The 24,515-nt window shown below is 41.5% G+C and overlaps 1 protein-coding gene across 7 annotated transcripts in view; it reads right to left on the bottom strand.

Annotated features, from left to right (window-relative positions):
* The window catches only part of INO80D (INO80 complex subunit D), a 66,966-nt gene that overhangs the window by 32,629 nt on the left and 9,822 nt on the right, over window positions 1-24,515 (bottom strand). For 3 of the 7 annotated variants that reach the window (XM_060194064.1, XM_060194065.1, XM_060194067.1), the window contains exons 2-4: window positions 14,150-14,240; window positions 13,796-14,042; window positions 5,927-6,669 (exon numbers count right to left, since the gene is read on the bottom strand). In XM_060194064.1, coding sequence (XP_060050047.1) covers window positions 5,927-6,669; window positions 13,796-14,013 — 961 coding nt within the window. In that variant the 5' untranslated portion in view covers window positions 14,014-14,042; window positions 14,150-14,240. Of the gene's footprint in view, window positions 1-5,926; window positions 6,670-13,795; window positions 14,043-14,149; window positions 14,241-22,255; window positions 22,400-24,515 lie in introns of those variants that run through there. The other 4 variants (XM_060194062.1, XM_060194063.1, XM_016186897.2 and 1 more) reach the window with 2 other exon arrangements.

Here is a 24,515-nt window from a genome sequence, read left to right as displayed (position 1 = left end):
ACCCTCGGTGTCCCTTTATGAGGGTCTATTTCAAAGCACATTGGACACATCTGGAAGCCCTTTGCAGCCAAGGTGTTTTCCCTGTCCCATCTGAACTCCCACTGTGGGCTGTGGGATAGAGGTCCTTGACTTACCTGGTGCCAGTTTTTGTTTTGTTTGTTTGTTTAAGATTTATTTTATTGTGAGAAAGAGAGAAAAACATTCACTCTGCTATATGTGCCGCCGGGGATTGAACTCAGGAACTCATGCTTAAAAGTCCAACATCCCATCCACTGGGCCACCTTCCAGACCACTTCTAACACTCGTCCCTACCCTAGAATGAAATCTAGCCTCTGGGGACTGGAGAGATAGCATAATGGTTATGCAAAAACATATTCATGGCCAGGGTGGGGGTAGCAGGGTGGGTTAAGCACATGGCTGAAGCGAAGCTCAAGTACCTGCATAAAGATCTTGGTTTGAGCCCCCAGGTTCCCCACCTGCAGGGGGGTGGCTTCACAGGTAGTAAAGCAAGTCTACAGGTGTGTCTATCCTTTCCCTCCTCTGTCTTCTCTCTCCATTTCTCTCCGTCCTATCACACAACAACATCAGTAACAACAATAACTACAACAATAATAAAATAAAATAAAACATTCATGCCCAAGGCTCTGAGGCCCCAGATTCAATCCCCAGCATCACCAGAAATCAGAGCTGACAATGTACTGGTCTTTCTCTCTGTCTCTCTCATTAAATATATAAATTAAATGTTAAAAGCACTGGACCCTCTAGCATGAGGTCCCAAGTTCAACCACCAGCAGCACATGTACCAGAGTGATGGCTGGTTCTTTCTCTCCGCCTATCTTCTTCATGACTAAATAAATAAAATCTTAAAAAGATACATTATGCTTAGTTAAATAAACCAGAGTACTATATGATGCCATTCACATGTGGTATACAGAAAAAAAAAAAAAAAAAATAGTGGGTTGGGAGGTGGCTAGAGTATTAAACAGAAGAGCAAGAGGTTCCAAGTTCAATTCCCAGCACTGCATTTGCCAGGGTGCAGTTCTCTGGTCTTTCCATTTAATAAATAAATCTTTCAAGAAATGAATGCTCAAGATGAGAATTTTCATGGGTGGGGGTATAGCATAATGTTTATGAAAAGAGACTTTCATGCCTGAAGCTCTCAAGTCCCAGGTTCAATCCCCCACACTGCTATAAGCCAGAGCTGAGTAGTGCTCTGGTAAAAAAAAAAAAAAAAAAAAAAAAAAGATGAGAATTTTCTCTTGAAGCACTCAGAGGGGCCGGGTGGTGGTGCACCTGGTTGAACGCACATGTTACAGTGCGCAAGGACCCAGGTTCAAGCCCCCAACCCCCACCCGCAGGGGGAAAGCTTCACAAGTGGTTGCAGGGCTGCGGGTGTCTCTCTGTCTCCCTCTCTCCCCCTTCCTCTCAATTTCTGGCTGTCTCTACCCAAGAAATAAATAAAAATTAAATTTAAAAAAAAGCACTTAGATGTTACAGACATTAACACTGCGTTGCTCATTTCATTATTCTTTGTTTTGGAAGTCATAGCTATTTATTAAAGCATATATCATATCTAGTAAGTTTATTTTAGAGCAACTTAAATTTTAATCTAAAAATTAGGTATATAACCTACAGATTAAACAAACAAACAAACAAGTCTATGATATCCTGGATCAATTTTAAGAGTGTAAAGGAATTCTAAGACCAAGAAGTTGAGAAACAATTATCTTTTTAAAAAACTTTTAAAAAATTTTATTTATTTATTTTCCCTTTTGTTGCCCTTGTTGTTTTTTATTGTTGTTGTAGTTATTACTGTTGTCATCGTTGTTAGATAGGACAGAGAGAAATGGAGAGAGGAGGGGAATACGAAGAGGGGGAGAGAAAGATAGACACCTGCAGACTTGAAACGACTCCCCTGAAGGTGAGGAGCTGGAGGCTCGAACCGGGATCCTTACTCCAGTCCTTGTGCTTCGCGCCACCTGCACTACCACCCAACTCCTGAGAAACAATGATCTATGGTCTACAAATTAAAGGGGGAAAAATTCCATATTTGCAAAATAATAATACTCACTTATTACCATCTAGGCTGGTAAAGATATAGAGAGATGGTCATTTTCATTTACCACTGAAATGGTAAACAGACAAGATAATTCTGAAGAAAATTGAAAAAAAAATTAAAAAAAAAATGTTTAGGGGCCGGGGAGATGGTACGGAGGTAGTCCACCAGACTTGAATGTCTAAGTTCTCCACCTTCCATTAGAGGCTGAATCACTAGAGGCTCAGTCCCAGGAACCACCATAGGGCAGAGGTAAACAGTACTTCTTCACTCACTTTTAGAAAATATATGTATCTCAAGGTCCAGGAGGTGAAAGCAGTGGATAAAGCACTGGACTCCTGACAAAGCATGAGGTCCTGAGTTCAATCCCTGGCAGCACATGTACCAGAGTGACTGATGTCTGATTCCTTCTCCTCCTATCTTTTCCATTAATAAACAGATGAAACCTTTAAGAAGTAAATAAGCAGGGGCCAGGCAGTGGCACACCTGGTTAAGTGATCATATTCCAGTGAGTGAGGACCCGAGCTCAAGCCCCTGGTACCCACCCACCCGGGTGGGAGGCTTCACAAGTGGTGAAGCAGGGATGCAGATGTCTCTGTCTCTTTCCCTCTCTACCTCCTCCTCCCCTCCAATTTCTCTCTGTGTCTGTCCAATAATAAATAATATTTTCAAAAAAGAAGCAAAATAGCTCATCTGGATAGTCTGCCTGCTTTGCACGACCCAGGTTCAAGGCTGTCCCCCACAACACTGGAGAAAGCTTTGGGGCTGTGATCTGTGTTTATGTGTCTCAGTGTACTTATTAATGAGCAAAGGGGGCTAGAACATCACTCGGGCATATGTAATGCCCGGCACTGAGTTCAGGATCTGAGAAAGTCAGACTGGAGCAGTGAAGCCCCAGCAACAAGAACAAATTGTAGTAACTGGGGAAATAGCTCAAGAGGTAGCACCAGACTTTCATGCCTGAGGTTCTAGTTTGATCTCCAGCACCACATGTAACAGAGTGGTGCTCTGCACCCCCCCCCCCCACTAGACACGTGAAATTCTCTCATATGTAATGAGCATAATGAATTTTAATGCAGGGGCTGGGGATGGCACACCCAGTTGAACACACGTGTTATAATGCACAGGGACTTGGGTTTGAGGCTCCAGTCCCACCTGCAGGGGAGGAAGCTTCATGAGTGGTAAAGCAGTGCTACAGGGATCTCTCTCACCCTTTCTGTCTCCCCTTGCCCTCTCAATTTCTCTCTGTCCTCGCTTAAAAAAAAAAAAAAAAGCTAGAATAATAATAATAATCAAAAGGAAAAAAAAAAGCCCACCAAGAGCAGTGGGCTTGTGGAACAGACACTGAGCCCCAGAATAAACCCTGGTGGCAATAAAAAACAGAGGGGCAAGGCAGGCACTGGCATACCCAGTTGAGTGCACACCTTGCCATACCTAACTAGCTAGGTTTGAGCTCCCCATGCCCACCTGCAGGGGGAAGCTTCAGGAGCAGTGAAGCAATGCCGCAGGTCTCTCTCCATCTCAATTTCTCTCTGTTCCTTATGCCCGTCCTCGCACTTTGTGCCATGTGTGCTTAACCCACTGTGCTACCACCCAGCCCCCAATTTCTCTGTATTCCTAACCAATAAACAAATAAACAATAAAAAAGAAAAATAATTTAAAAGATAAAAGTAAATAAAACCTGGGAGTCAGGCTGTAGCACAGCGGGTTATGGGCAGGTGGTACAAAGCGCAAGGACTGGCGTAAGGATCTTGGTTTGAGCCCCCAGCCCCCACCTGCAGGGGAGTCATGAAACAGGTCTGCAGGTGTCTGTCTTTCTCTCCTCCTCTCTGTCTCCCCCCCCCCCATTTCTCTCTGTCCTATCCAACAATGATGACAATAATAATAACTAAAACAATAAAACAACAAGGGCAAAAAAGGGGAATAAATAAATAAATATTAAAAATAAACAAATGAAACTTTAATGCAGAAACATAATGGGCAATTCTAATTTCGGAATATATCTGAAGGAAAAAAAACTAAAGGTGACAGTATATATTTACTTCAAATCTATATATCATCTTATGATATAAACTGTAAATTGAAAATAACTTAAAAGATATAGTTCTATTATAACCAATTACACAGTGAATGAAGTTATGAAAAGTTGTAGGTTACAAAACAGCATGCAGGAACCAACATTACATATTTGAAAGAATATACCAAAGAAAGGTGGGGGAGATAGCATAATGATTATGCAAAGAAATACTCTCCTGCCTGAGGCTTCTAAGTTCCAGGGTCAATCCCCCACAACATAAGCTAGAGCTGAGCAGTGCTCTGATAAAAAGAAAGAAAGAGAAATGAGGAAGAACCATGGTAATTAAAAACTGGTATTAGTAAGGTTTGGGCTGCTTTAATATATAAGTTCAATAACACAAAGCACAATATAAAGCAGATTTCCATACACATCTGCCCTCAAACACAACCTGTGCGGTCCCATTCCTCTACATAGCCATGTGTACCCCTATGTAGGATGAAGGGGGAGACAGAGAGAAAGACACCTGCAGCACTGCTTCACTGCTCACAAAGCTTTCCCACTGCAGGAGGCGGTGGGGGCAGAGGCTTGAACCTAGGTCCTTCCACATTGTAATATGTGCACTAAACCAGCCTGGCTCCAAGTATGACTTTTTAATACACAAGCACTAAGCTACTAAAAGTGTACAAGCACAGCTATCTCCAATTTACTGCTAGAATTAAAAAAAAAAAAAAAAAAAAGTGATGTTATGTTCTTTTTTTTTGCCTCCTGGGTTATCGATGGGACTCAGTACCTGCACTACAAATCCACTGCTCCTGGAGGCCATTTTATCCCATTTTGTTACTGTTGTTATGGTTGGATAGGACAGAGAGAAATCAAGAGAGGAGGGGAAGACAGAGAGGGGGAAAGATAGACACCAGCGGACCTACTTCACCGCTTGTGAGGTGACCCCTTGATGGGGAGCCAAGGGCTCAAGCCGGGATCCTTATGCCAGCCCTTGTGCTTTGCACCACCTGGGCTTAACACGTTGTTACCCCCAAACCCCCTTAATGTTATGATTTTTTTTTTTTTTTGGTAAAAAATTTTAGGTTCTTCATTCTTTTTTTAATATTTATTTATTCCCTTTTGTTGCCCTTATTGTTTTATTGTTGTAGTTATTATTATTATTGATGTCGTTGTTGTTGGAGAGGACAGAGAAATGGAGAGAGGAGGGGAAAACAGAGAGGGAGAGAGAAAGACACCTGCATATGTACTTCACCGCTTGTGAAGCGACTCCCATGCACGTGGAAAGCGGGGTCCTCGAACCGGGATTCTTACGCTGGTCCTTGCGCTTTGAGCCTGCGCTTAACCCACTGCGCTAGCTACCACCCGACTCCCTAATGTTATGTTCTTTAGGTCAATGCGACGGAACCAGAGCTGATTATCTTTAGTGGTGTAAGTAAACAAGTAAAAGATTAACTATTGGTTGGTCTCCCCCTCATGTGTGGAATACATATAAGCAAAGCATGTAAATTTGTAAAAGGAAGAAAGGAGGCAGGCAGGCATAAAGCCCAGGCTGTCTCTGAGAATAATGTCGTCAATCATTGTTAAATCACTAATGAAAAAAGTAGTTGTTGTTACTGCTACTACTAACAGGAGCTACAACTAGAATTCTCAATTCCCAATTCCTAGTTCTGTATTCTGCACACCGAGAACTAGACCCACCAAGAGTCAAACTAAATACCAACCTTAGGTCAGACCACTCTGCACAAGAGTTCCACTACCATATCACACATGTGATAGTCAGGGAAGGTGTCATGTATAAAGTACATTTTGTCACATTACATACATATGATGTGATCAGACAGAGAACTCACCTAAATGGGGGAACAGATCAGTGTCCAACTGATGTTTTTGGGTGCACAGTTTCACCAGTCTCTGCAGTCGACTTATACAAGAGAAGGGTGGCGAGTAGGCGGTGGCTTTCATGAGGACCCGGTCAGTTCTGGGCGGGTCCGTGACTGGAGCCCTACTGGATGGCAGGAGAGGCGGTGGTCTCTTGTGAGACGACTGCCTTGCTTGTGCTATAGTGTGTGTGGTGGGGGCCACTCCCTGCATTGGTAGGCTGGTGTTCTGAGGTTGAGGTGACTTGCAGACTAAACCCTGCAGTGGCGCTGGAGGCTTTAAAGTGGAGAAAGGTGACAGGTGGGAGTGCTGCTGCGGAGGCTGCTGCGGAGAAGGTGCAGGAGGGGGGCTAAAGTGCTCTTGTCGAACTTTTAAAATCTCTGTCTCTCTCTGTCGCTGCCGATTCTGGGCCAACTTACTCTGCAACTTCTTTTTCACAGTTGCCCCTTTCTTGAGGTCATCATCCTCCTCGTTGAAAGCAAACGGATCTTCCAATTCCGTTTCCAGGTAGTGGAGAGGGACCCTGGCCCCAGGTGGAGAGAGGGACATTCCATCCAGTCCATTGGGCATCTTCAAGGCCAACGTGGGCACCGTCAGGCTAAAGGCCATGGTATCCATCTGATGCCTGACCTTCACCTCGTCTATAGGATCATTCTTTTTCTTCCTCTCTTTTTTCGGGATAAAGCCGAGTACCTGCAAGTGGCTATTGCAGTACCTTCAAAAACACGGGAAAAATCTTAAGGACACATGGTTTTTAAAGTAGAATATAAAACCACATATAATAAAATGAGCCAAATATGCTAAAAAAAAAAAAAGATAAAGAAACTTGGCACCCATGGGTTTATACCCACAGCAAACCTCCATTCTATTCTCCAGCAGTCCTCACTGCCCATGCAATTTGCTGAGGCAAATACGGCAACTGTGCATGAAGCAGAATGGCTGGGCAGAAGCAAGTCATTCAGCTAGTGAGTGGCTCTGAATTACAGCCCCGCTATTTGCTTCACACATGGCTTTGTTGTCTTCTATTCATAGCATACAAGGTAATTCATCAAGAGTCTACAGGATCACCTTAAATTCTTTTACAGAGACAAAAATATATATATGTTCCAATAACATTCAAGCATTTGGAGATCACCAAAGATCTTATGACATAACTCTTAACAACACTGAGTATCTATTGTATATTATAAATTCCTCAAAAGCCAGATAAAGCATATAGATAGGCTCTTCTAGTAACTATGAGAGGTACTAAAAATGATTTTTATACAGGAAGTTAAACTTGAAGAAACTAAATAATGTTTCCAAACTGTCCACCGGAAAGTAACAAAAAGCTGAGAACTGAGCTGAAGTTCAAAGTTCTCAAGAACTCTTACTAGTCTTCAACATTGACCAAGTTACTTGTGTGAGCACCATTTTTAATAAAAGTACAAAGAGAGAGAGAGAGAATTCTATCACATAATGAGAAAGCAGAATGAATGTTATTCTAACAAACACATGAAAAGCTTAAAGAGCGGGCCAAGCGTTGGCACACCTAATTGAACACTTACGTTACCATGCGTAAGGATTGGGGTTCAAAGCCCCTGTCCCCCACTGCCGGCGTGAGCAGGGAAGGAGGAGGAAACATTTCACTAGTGGTGAGGCAGATAAGTCTCTCTTTGTCTATCTTCCTCTCCACTCTCAATTTCTCTCTATCCTATCAAATAAAATATAAAGAGAGAGAAAAGGAAAAAACTGGCCACTGGAAACACTGGATTTGTAGTGTAGGCACTGACCCCAACAACACACGTGGGAAGAAAAAAATATACGGGGGATCAGGTGGCAACACACATCACAGTGCAAAAAGACCTAGGTTCAAGTCCTGGGTCTTCATTGAAGGGGAGAAGTTTCACTAACAGAGAAGTGCTGCAGGTGTTTCGCTCTCTCTATCTCTCCCTTCCCTCTTGATTTCTGTCTCTGTCTGTCCTGTCAATCAACCACCGCCTATAGAGGGTTTTATCCAATAGAAAGTACTGTTTTTTCAAACTAGTATTCCTTATACAGTTCCACAGTATATTAACAAGGATATTACAAACACAGTAGCCCATGCTAAACTAAATTTGGAAAAAGCTGACTTAGACAGAACTGAACAATTTTGTTCTGTTTTTGAACAACTTCAAAGGCTTTTACCACCAGTGTTATAGCCGGGGCTCAGTGCTTATACCATAATTCCACCTTTTCCAGTGATCACTGTTTTTCTTTCCTTTCCTTTTTCTTTTTCCCTTTCCTTTTCTATATAGTGACAGAAAGAAATGGAGAGGGAGGCTTCTCAAAAAGCGTTTTGTACGACACCATACATTACTGAGTTTCAATACGGCAATGATTTATCCAGAAGTGTTTCTTATTTATTTTGGATAGAGACAGAGGAATTGAGAGGAAGCCGGAGGTAGGGAGAGAAACATGCAGCACTGCTTCTGAAGCACTGCCCCGGGCAGATGAGGACTGGGGGCTTGAATCCACGTCCTTGTACACCGTGTAATATGTGAGCTTAACCCGGTGTACCACCACCCAGCCCCCCAGCAGTTTCTGAATGTATTGGAAAATGCCACCAATTTTTACTGTAGCACACCTGTGCTATCTTGAAACAACTTATGAGAAAGGGCAATAAATAATGCCAATTTTCAAACTCATTAAGTGCACCAATTTTTTTTTTTTAACAATCACTGACCGTGCAGATTCATCAAATTATTAGGAAGTATGGTTTTGTTGGTTTATCTTTTTAAAAATGAACCTATCAGAGGTATTCTTTAATTTTAAATAGGATTATTAATAATACTTTATGCACAAAGAACCTTCACCATGTATGTGTCTATGAGAGTATACAAATATGTGGAACTGGTTTGAGCTAGTTCCCATGCACAACTTAAAACAGAGGAGATTCGGAGAGCTATAGGAGAATCACGTCATGGGTGGGGGGCTAGACTGTTATGTGAAAAACTGAGAAATGTACCAACTACTGTATTTTACTATCAACTATAAATCATTAATTCCCCCAATAAAGAAAAAGAAATCACACCATGTAGCAGAAGTTAAATCTCTATTCCAGCCATTGTCACCACATATTCTGAAATCTTAAAAACACGGTCTCTTAAGAAAAAAAATTTATTGGGAGTCGGGCGGTAGGTAGCTTACCTGGTTAAGCGCACGCGCAAAGCGCAAGGACTGGCTTCCTTAAGGATCCCAGTTCGAGCCCCTGGCTCCCCACCTGCAAGGGAGTCGCTTCACAGGCGGTGAAGCAGGTCTGCAGGTGTCTATCTTTCAAATCTCCCCCTCCTCTCTCCATTTCTCTCTGTCCTATCCAACAACAACGACATCAACAATAACAATAAAACAAGGGCAACAAAAGGAAATAAATAAATATTTTTAAAAAATAAAGTAAATCTTCCTACCTAGAAATAACACAGCTTAGTTATGACTAGCATTCAAAATAAATATAAAATGAATACATTTATTTACTACGTAATCTTCTAGAGGCCAGAAGGTGGCGCACTTGGATAAGTGCACAAGTTATCATTGACAAGGGTCCTGGTTCAAGGCCCTGGTCCCCACCTACAGAGGAAAAAACGAGTGGTAAAGCAGTGCTTTGGGAATCTCTCTTTCCCTTGTCCCCCTCATTTCTCTCTGTCCTATCAAATAAAGTACAGTTTTTTAAAAAAATAAATTGATTTCTAGTCTAAAAGAGCAACTGATCTAGGGCTAGGGAAACAGCATAATGGTAATGCCAAATACTTTCACACTCTGTGAAGTTCTGAGGGTTGGGAGATAGCATAATGGTTATTCAAAAGACTTTTAAAAAAATATTAATTTATTCCCGTTTGTTGCCCTTGTTGTTTTGCCCTTGTTGTTACTGATGTCGTCATTGTTGGATACGACAGAGAAAAATGGAGAGAGGAGGGGGAGAGAGACAGACACCTGCAGACCTGCTTCACCGCCTGTGAAGCGACTCCCCTGAAGGTGGGGAGCTGGGGGCTCCAACCAGGATCCTTAAGGCGGTCTTTGCGCTTTGTGCCACCTGCACTTAACCTGCTGCACTACCACTCGACTCTCTCAAAAGACTTTTTATGATTGAGGCTCTGAGACCCCAGGTTGAATCTCAAGCACCATCTTAAATCAGAGCCCAGCAGAACTTTAGCAATAACAATTTTATGCAATTCATAATTGTGAAGAGACATTTTACGATTAGATTCTCAAAGAAAAATAAGTTCTTGGCAAACTTGGTTATAGAAACAACTATCTCCATCTTAAACTCTTTTTCTTATTTATTTATCTATTTATTTGTTGTTTGTTTTTATTGCCACCAGGGTTACCTTGGAGTTCAATACCAGCACCAGGAATCCACTGCTCCCAGTGGCTATGCTTATCCGTCCTATTTAATAAAATTAGAAAGGAAAAAGGAGGGGGGCGTGGCCACTGGGAGGCACTATTTCACTAATCTAAGAAGTGGAAAAAGGAAGGACACTGACAAGTAGTAATAGGAGTCAGTGTGACCAAAAAAGTGAAGACAGGGGAGTCAGGCAGTAGCACAGCGGGTTAAGCGCACCCAACTGGTATAAGAATCTGGGTTCCAGCCCGGGGCTCCCCACCTGCAGAGGGGTCACTTCATAAGTGGTGAAGCAGGTCTGCAGGTGTCTATCTTTTTCTCTTCCACTCTCCATTTATCTCTATTCCTATCTAACAATGACGACGACATCAATAACAATAACTACAACAACAATTAAATAAACAAAGGTAGAAGCAGGTCTGCAGGTGTCTATCTTTTTCTCTCCCTCTCTCCATTGATCTCTGTCCTATCTAACAACGACGACGACATCAATAACAATAACTACAACAACAATTAAATAAACAAGGGCAACAAAAGGGAAAATAAATTTTTTTAAAAAAAGCGAAGACAGGACCATAGAAAATATGGGCAAATGCATATCTATATCTGTATCTATATATGTAGATAAAGCCAACCCGTATCAGTGACCTTGGGAGAACCACTGACATTTCCTCTGGAGGGAGACAGGGAGAAGGAACTGTGGTGTTGGGAATGGTGTAGAATTATAGCTCTATTATCTTGTAATTTTTGTATATCACTATCAAATCACTAATACATATAAATAAATTAATTAAAATAAAGAGATGCTTTAAGAAAGTACTTTGGGGGGCAGATGGTGGCGCACCTGGCTAAGCACACACATTACAGTGCTCAGGGGCCCAGGTTCAAGCCCCTGGTCCCCAACTGTAGGGGGAAAGCTTCACGAGTGGTGAAGCAGGGCTGCAGCTGTCTCTCCCTCTCAATTCCTTTCTGTTTCTATGCAATATATTAATAAATAAAAATATTTATTTAAAAAAGTACTTTTGAACTTGTTTCCTAAACACCTCAGATCCCTTAGTGTACAATGAGTAAGTGTACGCAAAATAAGGAAAGCTGATTCTAACAAAATAATACCACTTGCATTCATATAGTCTTAAAGGACCAATTTTGAAAATATCTATAACTGTATTTCTAAAGCATAGCTTCTTTTACAGAGTAACTAAAAAGCCCTTTCCCTTCTTATTTTGTTCTTCAAAAAAAAAAAGGAAGTTATTTTAATATAAAGATGAAGGTTTATGCATTAGAGAATATTTTTTATATGGCAGAACAATTCTCACTTCTTTCTGAAGTGCTAGCTAATAATAGCTGAAGCTAGCTATTAAAATACTTGCTTCAGCTGAAATAAAAAAAAAATTGAGGCTAACCAATTGTGATAAACTAAACTAAACTTAAGACAAAGTTATAGAGATATGTGTATAATGCAGTGTGAAGCAGAAAATTAATCCAATTTTATCCATTCATCAAGTTAAAAGGGGAAAAAAACAAGGGAAAGGAATTATCATTTTTAGTCCAAAGTCATCTGGACAGATATCGTTAACTGGATACATTGGTCTCTTTCTCAATTTAGATTAAAATTTTATTCCTTGCCTCACTAAGCAGCTGTTCCTAACTTTCAGGTATTGTAATATGAACCCTTAAGTGAGTACCAGAAATTCTCAAAGAGATTTCCAAATCACCATATCATACTATACTCATTTAGTGGAATCTCTAAATACAAACTATGTTTCACTCTAAAAACTATTTAACATGTCAAATAAATACATGATTTCCTTTCAGCCAACTCATGTAGCTGACATTTGCTTATGTACAGGAAGAAGGGTAAAGGGTCTGTGCGTATTCAAAGATTGAACTTTAGAAGTTCAGATTTTCTAGCTAAAGGTAAAAAATATTTTCAACTTTACGTAAAATAAACAAGCACATTGGGGAGTCTGGCGGTAGTGTAGAGGGTTAAGCACATGTGGCGCAAAGCTCAAGGTCTGGGCATAACCATCCCGGTTCAAGCCCCTGGTTCCCCAGCTGCAGGGGAGTCGCTTCACAGGCGGTGAAGCAGGTCTGCAGGTGTCTATCTTTCTCTCCCCCTCTCTACCTTCCCCTCCTCTCTCCATTTCTCTCTGTCCTATCCAACAACGACAATAACAGTAACAACAACGATAACTACATTAAAACAAGGGCAACAAAAGGGAAAATAAATAAATATAAAAAAAAGAAAAATAAATAAATAAACAAGCACTTCTCTGTAATAGCCTATAGAGATCAACATGTTTCTGAGGAATTAAAGAAAAAGAGATTAAATAATATATAGCATAAATTTCCCAAGATAAAAGGAATAAAAATCCTCCATATTAAAAAAAAATTTCAACAAAGTATAAATTTATAATTCTAGTGGTGACAACTAATCTTACTGTGAATACAGCTCTAAATTACAGTACGCATACTCCATATGAAACTTACAATACCAAGCACTGATTTCCTCAATGGTTTAAGGCAGTCTTCATTAATTCTTTTACAATTGCTAAAACACTTTGCTGCCTCAAAACAGATTTAAAAATACAAAATTGCTACCCCTGATAGCAATGTGGGTCGCTCCTATAAGATCTCTCACTTAATCAAGAGAATAGCTCCCATAGATAATATATGCCACTTTGCCATATGTAACTAAGGCTCAAGCATGTCTCCCGCTGCAATAAAGGCAGTTTCAGTGCTGTGTGCAGTCTTGCACTCTCTTTCCCTATCTCTACCTTAAAACAAACAAACAAATAAGGGGAGGGGGAATAGAGAAGTTGGGTGGGAGCCACTTGCACATCAGTGATCAGTGTCAAGACTTCAAGCAACAATTTATATCTTAGAAAGATCAATGAAAGAAAATAATTAGCAACACTCAAATCTTTGAAAGAATTCTCCCAATTTACTACTCGTTTCTTTTTAAATTACCATCTCTTATCTACGGCAGTATTTCAGAGTTTTCTTAGGTTATCACCAGGAGGCAAAAAAAAAAAAAGAGAGAGAAAAAGTTGGGCAGACTGTATAATACTTATGCAAAAGACTTTAGCGCCTAAGGCTTCAGCAAAGCCAGTGCTGAGTAGTTTTCTGAAAAGAGTGGGGAGAAAGGTGGTAACACAGCGGGTTAAGTGCATGGGCCAGCGTAAGGATCCCAGTTCCAGCCTCTGGCTCCCCACCTGCAGGGGAGTCGCTTCACAGGTGGTAAAGCAGGTCTGCAGATGTCTATCTTTCTCTCCCCCTCTCTGTGTTCCCCTCCTCTCTCCATTTCTCTCTGTCCTATCCACCAATGACGACATCAACAACAAAAATAATAACTATAATAATAAAACAAAGGCAACAAATGGGAATAAATAAATCAAAAAAAAAAAAGAGTGGACAGAAAAAAGGGAAGGAGGGAGGGAAGGAAGACACAAGAAATGTGTTGATTTTCATTAGGAGCCCTTACCTACGATCCTCTGATTTGGGGATGGGGTTGGTGCAGCGTTGGCTGTTATACTTGGCCACATATTCACATTGCTTGAAGGGGGCAGTCTTATCCTCCAGAACGTGTCTGATACAGAAGGCGTAGCCGTTGAGTCGCCGCTGCTTGCACAGTTTGGGGCTATATGAGCACAAGGGCTTATTGTCAACCTCAGAGAAGTGTATATGTTTCCCTTCATACATCACGTGACTCTGTTCCTTGTGAACATCAGCTAAAAGGCCACAAACAGAAAAAAAAAAAAAAAAAAAAAAGCCCGAATGATAAATCAGGATGAATACGGCAATTTAAGTTAAGAATTTCACAGGGGGTGCTTCATACCTGATTTTAAATCTTCTGCACCATAGCAATGTTAAGAGAATCCCAAGGATGCCAGTTTGGAATACTGCAGAATCAAGATGAAGCAGATTATCTACAAAAATATCAAAAGGCCTAGTTAACAAATAGAAGTAAACAGAGTTCACTCGCCTGAGTAGTAATATACCAGGATATTATTACTTCCTAATGAGGTAGATTTTTCATTGTAGTCAAACAGCCCAATATTGAGTTCAAATAAGAAATAAGTGTGTGTGGGGGGGAGCCGGGTAGTAGCACAGTGGGCTAAGTGCAGGTGGCACAAAACGCAAACACTGGAGTAAGGATCCTGGTTCGAGCCCTGACTCCCTACCAGCAGAGAAGGTCACTTAACAAGTGGTGGAGCATGTCTGCAGGCATCTTGTCTTTCTCTCCCAACCCCCCTCCATTTCTCTCTGTCCTATCCAACAATGATGACTTAAATAACAACAATAACTAACAACAAGGGCAGCAAAAGGGAATAAAAAAATAAATATTAAAAAAAGAAAAAAAGAAGTAGGGGGCTGGGTGGTGGCGCACCTGGTTGAGCGCATGTTATTGTGCAAGGACCTGGGTTCGAGCCCCTGGTCTCCACCTGCAGGGGGAAAGTTTTGCAAGTAGTGAAGCAGGGCTGCAGGTGTCTCTCTGTTTTCCCCTTCCCTCTTGATTTCTGGCTGTCTCTATCCAATAAAAAAAAAAAAAAGTTGCATGTTAATGTATTAAACTAACTAAACCCTTCAAATTGAACCAAACAATTTTGAATCTAGTTAAATGTATACTATCTCAAAGCAATAGGCTGCTTCCATCAAATGACTATCATAAAGTGGCAAATCTTTTTATTTCACTCTTGGTATCTGCATGCTATTCCAGAACCCACATCTCTTTACAAAAGCCAATCAGCTGTAGACCTAAAACTCCCCTTCAGAAATTCTGCATGTTTTTGATGTTTACAAAGTATTTGCAAGTTTTGTAGTAAACATTTCTGTGAAATAAAATGGATAAAGCATTACATTCAAAAGCACGAAGTCCCAAGTTTGATCCCATGTGCCAGAATGCTGCTGCTTCTCTTACCCTCCCTCTTTCATAAGTAAACAAATCTTTTAAAACAGAACAAATGTGTGTGTTTTTTAAAAAGAATTTATTTATTCATGAGAGAGATAGGAGAGAGAAAGAACCAGACATCACTCTGGTACATGTGCTGCCAGGGATTGAACTCAGTACCTCACGCTTGAGAATCCAGTGCTTTATTCACTGCGCCACCTCCCAAGCCACCAAATGCGTGTTTTTAAACTGGCCTTTTCCCCTCTAGTATCCCCACAAACGTGTGCCAACCAAACTATAAATTGTTTGAGCCCCAAAACCAGTCTGAATCACACACCCATCAATGCCAGACAGCACTTCCAATTGCACTAAATTACAGGGTTTTTTTGTTTTTTTTTTTTTTTGTAACCAGAACACTGCTCAGCTCTGGTTTATGGTGGTATGGGGGATTGAACCTGGGACTTTGGAGCCTCAGACATGACAGTCTCTTTGCCTAGCCATTATGCCATCCACCCCCACCTGCCCTTTGTCTTTGGAAGCTTAAATAAAATTGGCAGAAAAAAAAAAAGATACAATATTCACTATACCTCTCTGTCCACAAAATATTCGGCAATAACATTCATTTAAAAAAAAAAACTTTTTTAAAAAGATTTTTATTTATTTATTAATGAGAAAGAAGAGAACTAGACATCACTCTGGTACATGTGCTGCCAGGGATTGAACCCAGGACCTCATACTTGAGAATCCCAACGCTTTATCCACTGTACCACCTCCTGGAGCACACTTCAGCAATAGTATTTACTATTACAATGCCTGTAGCTTATAATGACACTAAATGATCCTATCAAATTAGGATAGTAGGCTGATGTGCTCTATACCAACTTCCTTCAAAAAAATATCCAGGTTGATGAATCAGCATTTGGGGGGGGGCAGGCAGTAGTGCACCTGGTTAAGCTCTCACATTACAGTGCACAAGGACCCAGGTTCAAGCTCCTGGTCCCTACCTGCAGGGGGAAAGCTTCACAAGTGGTAAGGCAGGGCAGCAGGTATCTCTCCCTCTCTATCCCTCAGGGGGAAAGCTTCACAAGTGATGAGGCAGGGCAGCAGGTATCTCTCCCTCTCTATCCCTCTCCTCTCAATTTTTCTGTCTGTATCCAATAAGAAAGAAAGGAGAGAGAGAGAAAGAAAGAAGCGAGCGAGAGAGAGAGAGAGAGATCAGACCAGCACACACATGTTGTGTCAGGGATCAAACACAAGACCTCATGCATATAAGCCCAAAGTTCTTAAACTGTACCACTTCCCAGGTTTCAAAGGAACAGTTTAGGTACTAGCTATAGAGGCTGAGCAGTAGCGCAGCAGGTTAAGTGCACATGGCGCAAAGCTCAAGGATCCTGGTTCAAGCCCCCAGCTCCCCAACTGAGTGGGGGGTCACTTCAGTGAAGCAGGTCTGCAGGTGTCTATCTTTCTCTTCCCCTCCTCTCTCCATTTCTCTCTGTCCTATCCAACAACAATAGCAACAACAAAAATGGGATGGCCTCCAGGAGCAGTGGATTCTTAAGTGTAGGCACTGAGCCCCAGTGATAACCCTGGAGGCAAAAACAATACGACAACAAAAAAAAAACCCTAACTCTCTCCTTTGGAAAACCACTAAGATTCCTAAATGCTTTAGGAACCAAGCCTGAAACCTGCCACTTAATTGTTAATTTGAACAAATCAATAACCTCTGAATCCTGGTTTTTTTCATCTGTAAAACAGATAGTAATAGTAGCTATATATTGACTTGCTCTAAGGATAAAGTGCTACAAAGTGTTCAACTCGTTAAGTATTATGGCTAGTACCTGTTAAGTAACTAGTATACCAGAAGCTATTCATAAACACTAAGTCATTCATTACTAAATAAATCTAACCAATCAGGGCAAGAAATATTTCCAATCCAACTCATATTGTTTCAGTTTTACATATCCTTTCTTATGGTATTCATTTTCCCCCTTTATTGGGGGATTAATGTTTTACATTTGACAGTGAATACAATAGTTTGGACATACATAACATCTCTCAGTTTTCCACATAACAATACAACCCCCACTAGGCCCTCTGTCATCCTTTTTCAGGACATGTACTCTCCCCCCAACCCACCCCAGAGTCTTTTACTTTGGTGCAATACACCAACCATTTTTCCATATTCTTTTTTTTATGTTTTATTTATTTAATTTCCCTTTTGTTGCCCTTGTTTTATTGTTGTAGTTATTATTGTTGCTACTGATGTTATCATTGTTGGATAGGACAGAGAGAAATGGAGAGAGGAGGGGAAAACAGAGGGGAAGAGAAAGATAGACACCTATAGACCTGCTTCACCACCTGTGAAGGGACTCCCCTGCGGGGTGGGGAGCCAGGGACTCGAACCGGGATCCTTATGCAGGTCCTTGCACTTTGCGCCACATGTGCTTAACCTGCTGTGCTACCGCCTGGCTCCCCATTTTTCCATATTCTATCTTATCAACATACATACTTATTTATCTACTAAGGAGAGGGAATGAGCACCTGGGCATCACTTTGGGACACATGGTGCCAGGGATTGAACTGGGGACTTAATGTCTTCATGCTCCCACTCCCAGACCTCCCCCAGCCCTACAGACTTGCTTCACAGCTAATGAAGCATCCTTCCCTGCAGGTTGGCAGTGGGGGCTCAAATCCGGGTCTTTCTCATGGTGTGATGAGCACTTGACCAGGTGCACCACCACCCAGCCCCCCATTTTTACACACTCTCTGGCCTGTTCATTCACCTGGCAAACAGAATCTTTCATGAATTAGCAGGGGTAAATCTACACGAACTTCAAAAGGAAAGATATGTTGTATATAAGTGAAAAAAGTAATTTACTACATCAGTTTGAATTGAATTTGAATCAGAAAAAAGTCTGAAGGCTAGCAATAGAGAGATAAAAGGACATTTACTTTCTGCTTGGACATATTCTAGATATGAAATCATACCATCTGTCAAAATAATTTCTCCTAATTTTTATACACTATTTTTTTTAAATTTTTTATTTAAGAAAGGATTAGTGAACAAAAACATAAGGTAGAAGGGGTACAACTCCACACAATTCCCACCACCCAATCCCCATAATCCCCCCCCCCTCCCATTGGTTGGAACTGCTGGAGCAATGCTAACAGTAATGTAAGCTGGGCCCAGTAAATAGCACAGCAGCTTTCACAATGCACTTTCATGCCTTGAGGCACCAGAGGACCCAGGTTCAATCTTGCACACCACTGTAAGACAGAGCTCTGGTAAAAAAAAATAAATAAATAAAATACTACTTCTAGCTTTAAATAAATGTGTTGCTTTGAATCAATTATAGGAGTTGTAGTGACTTTTCTCTGATGACATATTTTATTGAAAGTTGTTGGGTGTTAGGAGGTAGCGCAGGTGGCATAAAGCACAAGGACTGGCTTAAGGATCCCAGTTCGAGCCCCCGGCTCCCCACCAGCAGGGGAACCACTTCACAGGTGGTGAAGCAGGTTGCAGGTATCTATCTTTCTCTCCCCCTCTCTCCATTTCTCTCTGTCCTATCCAACAACGACATCAATAAGAATAACTACAACAATAAAACAAGGGCAACAAAAGGGGATAAATAAATAACAACAAAAATTTAAAAAATAGAATGATGGATGGAAGAAAGGATGGACAGATATAGGGACAGGGAAAGTAGTTAAGCAGTAGGGCACAGGGCCTATCCCTAGCAATGACTGTGTCCGAATGGGGCTCAGGTTTATCTTATAAAATAAATCTCTAGAAGAAAAATAGAGGAGAAAATCTTAACTACATATTCTCTCCAGATGTGGAGATAACTTAGGTGATACACAGATCTATGTTCTCATAACAAACAGGTAGTTAAGACCTTTAGAACAGCAGAATGTACACCCTCATTTCATTACTCTAAAAAGCCAAAATAATGATTGCTGAGAATAGTGTCGCAGAAAGACATTTCCACAGCAAATACTGCAATATATTGGAAGAGGAGAACTATACTTACATGTAAAAATCTATTTTTGAAAAGTCCTCCTTGATCAGCCTGAAAGGTGGCACCTGGATAAAGCACTGGGCTCAAGACTGGGTTCAGAGTTCTACCCACACCCCCCACTGGCATTGCATGTGCCAAAGTGATGCTCTGGTTCTCTCTCATCCCTCATTAATAGACCCTGTAAAAAAAATTCTTCTTTATATTATATGCTTTTAGTTGGAAAATAAAACAACTTCTATAGTTCTTTCAAACACGATAGGCATCAATAGGGAGAAAAGATTCTAATAAAAACAACCAATGTTCTTTCAGTCTTACAACAGTAACCATAAACCAATTTGACAAAAACATGAACATTGTTCTCTTAGGGACACCTGCTCGATCACATCCATGGAGAATCCCTCTATGTCATTATTGTTCTTTGGATGCTCATGTTTCAGAAGCATGTTCATTTCTCTGCCACACCACTTCCCCCTAATTGCCAGCTGTAATTTTATGGTCTACCACCTTAGAGTTACGTTAAATCAGCACAAAGCTAAACTCTCAGAAGGTTACTATGCTGCATTCGCTGCAAATGAGCACACATTGAGACCGCCAAGACAGTTCACCTGGGAGGCTGCCTCAGGTTGCACCACACCTGGGAAACCTTCTGGAGCTATTGTATTTCTCCCTCTTGTCTGTTTCTGACTAACTGAAATATTGAGGAAAGTGCTGGGAAACGCTGGTGACAAATATGCACTTATCTCAGAATTATGTAATATTAAAGTCTTAAAAAGGTTTTGTCCTCACTAAAATTTAAAAAAAAAAATGGAGTGGGTTATTTTATTCATGAGACAAGGAGAGGATTTAGAGCATCACTCTGGCACGTGTTTTAGGTATTATGCTCAGAACTCCATTCTTTTTTTTTTAAATATTTTATTTATTTATTGAGAAAGATAGGAGAGAAAGAACCTGACATCACTCTGGCACACGTGCCACCGAGGATTAAACTCGGGACCTCATGCTTGAGAATCCAGTGCTTTATCTATTGTGCCACCTCCCGGACCACAGAACTCCATTCTTCAGAGTCCAACACTTTAGCTACTGTATCACCTCCTAGGTGATGTGAAGCGAGTTTTAATTCAATTTCGTGGAAATTAAAAAAAAAATGTAGCAAGAGTGTTGACAAGATAGCTCACCTAGAGAATATAAAAATACACCTGCTTTGTCAGTCCAAGCAACCGGGGTTCAAGCCTGGCACTCCCACCAACCACACTGCAGGAAGTTTTGTTGATGTAATCTTTCCCTCTCTCCATCTGCCTCAGTCTTTCTGTAATGGGGGGAATTTACCGGCTGAGTTTGTTCCCCCAACATTTAAAAATCATGCATAATCTCATTAAAGAGCTGAGGAGACTGCATGATTTTTAGGAATGTTAAACTTAAGAAAACTGAGAACATTCACACGTTAGAACAAGAGAGAAAGAGGCCCCTTACAGCTCTTACTCACAGGACGATTAGGCACAGAGAGCGAGCCACACCCACTTGTCTAGCTTATAACACCCAAGCCCCGCCTTCACCTTCCCAAGCCACACCTGTCACCACTCCCATTTCCTGTGGGCCCTCAAAACTTATGACACAGCTTAGGGCAGTGAAGCCCAACAACAATAACAAAAAGTAACAAGAAACCATAAACAGATAAGTATATAAAAAGATGACATTGTATATATCGATGTAAAAAGTAGTAAACTAGATACAAAAATGGGAGAAAGTACAGTTGGTGTGATTCTGAAAGGTCAGTGGCAAACACTAAGACCCCAGAACACTGACAGTATGCACTAAAATTCAACCTTACAGAAAATATGCCATTTTAATCTTGAGACTCTTAAAGCAAACCAAGTAGTAATGTCACTCAAACAGAAGAACTAAGTTTGCAGCTAAGAATCTATTGTATTTTTTAATTTTATTTATTTTCCCTTTTGTTGCCCTTGTTGTCTTTTTATTGTTGTTGTAGTTATTGTTGTTATTGATGTCGTCGCTGTTAGGACAGAGAAGTGAAGAGAGGAGGGGAAGACAGAGAGGGGGAGAGAAAGATAGACATCTGCAGACCTGCTTCACCGCCTGTGAAGGCACTCTCCTGCAAGTGGAGAGCCTGGGGCTCAAAAGGGGATCCTTACTCTGGTCCTTGCACTACGTGCGCTTAACCCTAACCCGCTGAGCTACTGCCCAACTCCCATTTTATTTAGTTTTTAAAGGAGCAAGGTTCAGCTCAGGCTTACTAGAGGTGAAACCTGGGACTTTAGAGCCTGAGGCATGAGATTTCCTTTGTATAACCATTATGCTATCTACCCACCCCTGTTTTTTTTTTCTTTTTTTTTTTAATCAGAGCATTGCTCAGCTCTGCCTTCCGGTAGTGGTGAAGGTGGGTGGGTTTGAACCTGGGGTTTGAAAGCCTCAGGCATTAGGTTTTAAAGCCTCAGGCATGAGAGTCTCTTTGCATAACCATGATGCTATCTACTCACCCATGATTTTTTTTTTTTTTTAATCAGAGCACTGCTCAGCTCTGCCTTCTGGTGGAGGTAAGAGAGGGTGGGTTTGGGAGTCGGGCGGTAACGCAGCGGGTTAAGCACAGGTGGTGCAAAGCACAAGGACCAGTATAAGGATTCAGGATTCCAGCCCCCGGCTCCCCACCTGTAGGGGAGTCGCTTCACATGTGGTGAAGCAGGTCTGCAGGTGTCTATCTTTCTCTCCCCCCCCCCCTCTGTCTTCCCCTCCTCTCTCCATTTCTCTTTGTCCTATCCAACAAGGGCAAAAAAAAAGGGGGGGGGGCAACAAAAGGGAATAAATAAATAAAATAAAGAGAGAGGGTGGGTTTCAATCTGGGGTTTTAGAGCCTCAGGCATGAAAGTCTCTTTGCATAACCATGAAGCCATCTCAACCCCAGCATAGTGAATTAAAAATAACCTTTCGGAGTCTGGCGGTAGGGCAGCGGGTAAAGTGCAGGTGGCACCAAGCGCAAAGACCAGCATAAGGTTCCCGGTTCCAGCCCCCGGCTCCCCACCTGCAGGGATGTCGCTTCACAGGTGGTGAAGCAGGTCTGCAGATGTCGATCTTTCCTTCTCTCTGTCTTCCCCTCCTCTCTCCACTTCTCTCTGTCCTATCTAACAACGACAGCAATAATAACTATAACAATATAATAATGGCAACAAAAGAGAATAAATAAATATTAAAAAATAATAAAAATAACCTTTAAGATAAAAGTCCTTTATCTGCTTTATTATAAAGTAAGGATATTTTAAGCAGCAGTTAAAAGCATGACTCAGGTGGTGATCAGAAATGGTGCTCCAGGGAGTCGGGCGGTAGCGCAGCAGGTTAAGCACACATGGCGCAAAGTACAAGGACCAGTGTAAGGATCCCAGTTCGAGCCCCCGGTTCCCCACCTGCAGGAGCGTTGCTTCACAGGCGGTGAAGCAGGTCTGCAGGTGTCTTTCTCTCCCCATTACTCTCTGTCCTATCTAACGACGACATCAATAACAACAATAATAACTACTACAACGAAAAAACAGCAAGGGCAACAAAAGAGAAAATAAATACATTAATTAAAAAAAAAGGTGCTCCAATCTGGTTAGTGTGCTAATGACGGTTTAGGTGTGTGACCTTGTGCAAGTTATTTAAGTTTGTTTTCTCATATGTAAAGAGAGAATTCTGCAGTTGTTGGAAAAGTCTACACAAAAATGCATGATGGGGAGTCGGGAGGTAGCGCAGAGGGCTAAGTACACGTGGCGCAAAGCAAAGCCCAAGGACCAACAAGGATCCCGGTTAGAGTCCCCCCGCCTCCCCCCTCCTCACCTGCAGAGGAGTCACTTCACAGGCGGTGAAACAGGTCTGCAGGTGCCTTTCTCTCCCCCTCTCTGTCTTCCCCTCCACTCTCCATTTCTGTCTTCCTCTCCACTGTCCATTTCTCTCTGTCCTATCTAACAAAGACAATAACACTAACTACAACAATAAAAACAAGGGCAACAAATGGGAAAATAAATATAAAAAATTTTAATGCATGATGGCTTTTCCAACAACCCAATATAATATGTACTTCACTGAGTCATTTAAGAGAATTAAATTAGGTATTGAACCATGCTAAGCATCAGACCCAGCACAAAGAAATCACTTTGTAACAAATATAATTATAAGCAATAAACAGAAAAGCAGCTACTGACAGTGAAAGAAAGAAAGAAAGAAAGAAAGAAAGAAAGAAAGAAAGAAAGAAAGAAAGAAAGAAAAAAGAAAAGAAAAAGAATAGGAAAGCTATCAAGGGAGGGTATGGGATACGGAGTCTGGTGGTGGGAATTGTGTGTTGTACCCCTCCTATCCTATGGTTCTGTCAGTTTTTCCTTTTTATAAAGAAAAAAGAAGCAGCAATAAATAGTAGTTTACTACTATTATTATTTTAATCCAGACTCAACAGGGATAAGAAGCATTCTCCAGGGAGTTGGGGAGTAGCGCAGCGGCTTAAGCCCAAGTGGCACAAAGCCCAAGGACTGGCGGAAGGATACCGGTTTGAGCGCCGCTCCCCACCCCCCCACCCTACCCCCCCACCCCATCCCCCCCCCCCCCCCCCCCGCGACGGGTCACTTCACAAGTGATGAAGCAGGTCTGCAGGTGTCTTTCTCTTCCCCTCTCTGTCCTATCCAACAACAACGATATCAATAACTACAACAATAAAGCAACAAGGGCAACAAAAGGGAATAAATATTTTTTAAAAAAGCATTCTCCAGTTTTAATTCGCAACTGAGAAAGGATTTCAAGGGGCCAGGCACTGGCGCACACCTGGTTAAGCGCACACGTCTCAGTGCCGAAGGACCCTGGTACAAGTCCCTGGTCCCCACCTACAGCTTTATGAGTGTTAAAATGAAGCAGGGCTGCAGGAGTCTCTCTGTCGCTATCCATTAATTAATTAATTATTATTTTTTAAAAAAATAAAAAAAGATTTTTTAAAGTTTTTTAAAAATTTTATTTATTAATGAGGAGGGAGAAAGAATCAGAGATCACTCTAGCACATGTGTTGCCAGGGATTGAACTCAGGACCTCATGTTTGAGAATCCAGTGCTTTATCCACTGCACCACTTCCTGGACCACAAAAAGAGGGGAAGAGGAAGCTTCACAAGTGACTCTCTTTCCTCTCCCTCCTATCTAAAGTAGAAACAGAGCCTGTCTCCTCTCTCAATTTTTCGCTGTCCTATCCAATAAGTAATAATGGCCGCCAGGAGCAGTGGATTCGTAGCACTGGCACGGAGCCCCAGCGATAACCCTGGAGACAATAAAAA

This window comes from Erinaceus europaeus, chromosome 7 (genome assembly GCF_950295315.1).
Source record: "Erinaceus europaeus chromosome 7, mEriEur2.1, whole genome shotgun sequence".
NCBI lineage: Eukaryota > Metazoa > Chordata > Mammalia > Eulipotyphla > Erinaceidae > Erinaceus > Erinaceus europaeus.
The sequence above is the reverse complement of the archived record's forward strand: the minus strand, read 5'-3'. Positions and strand labels throughout refer to the sequence as shown.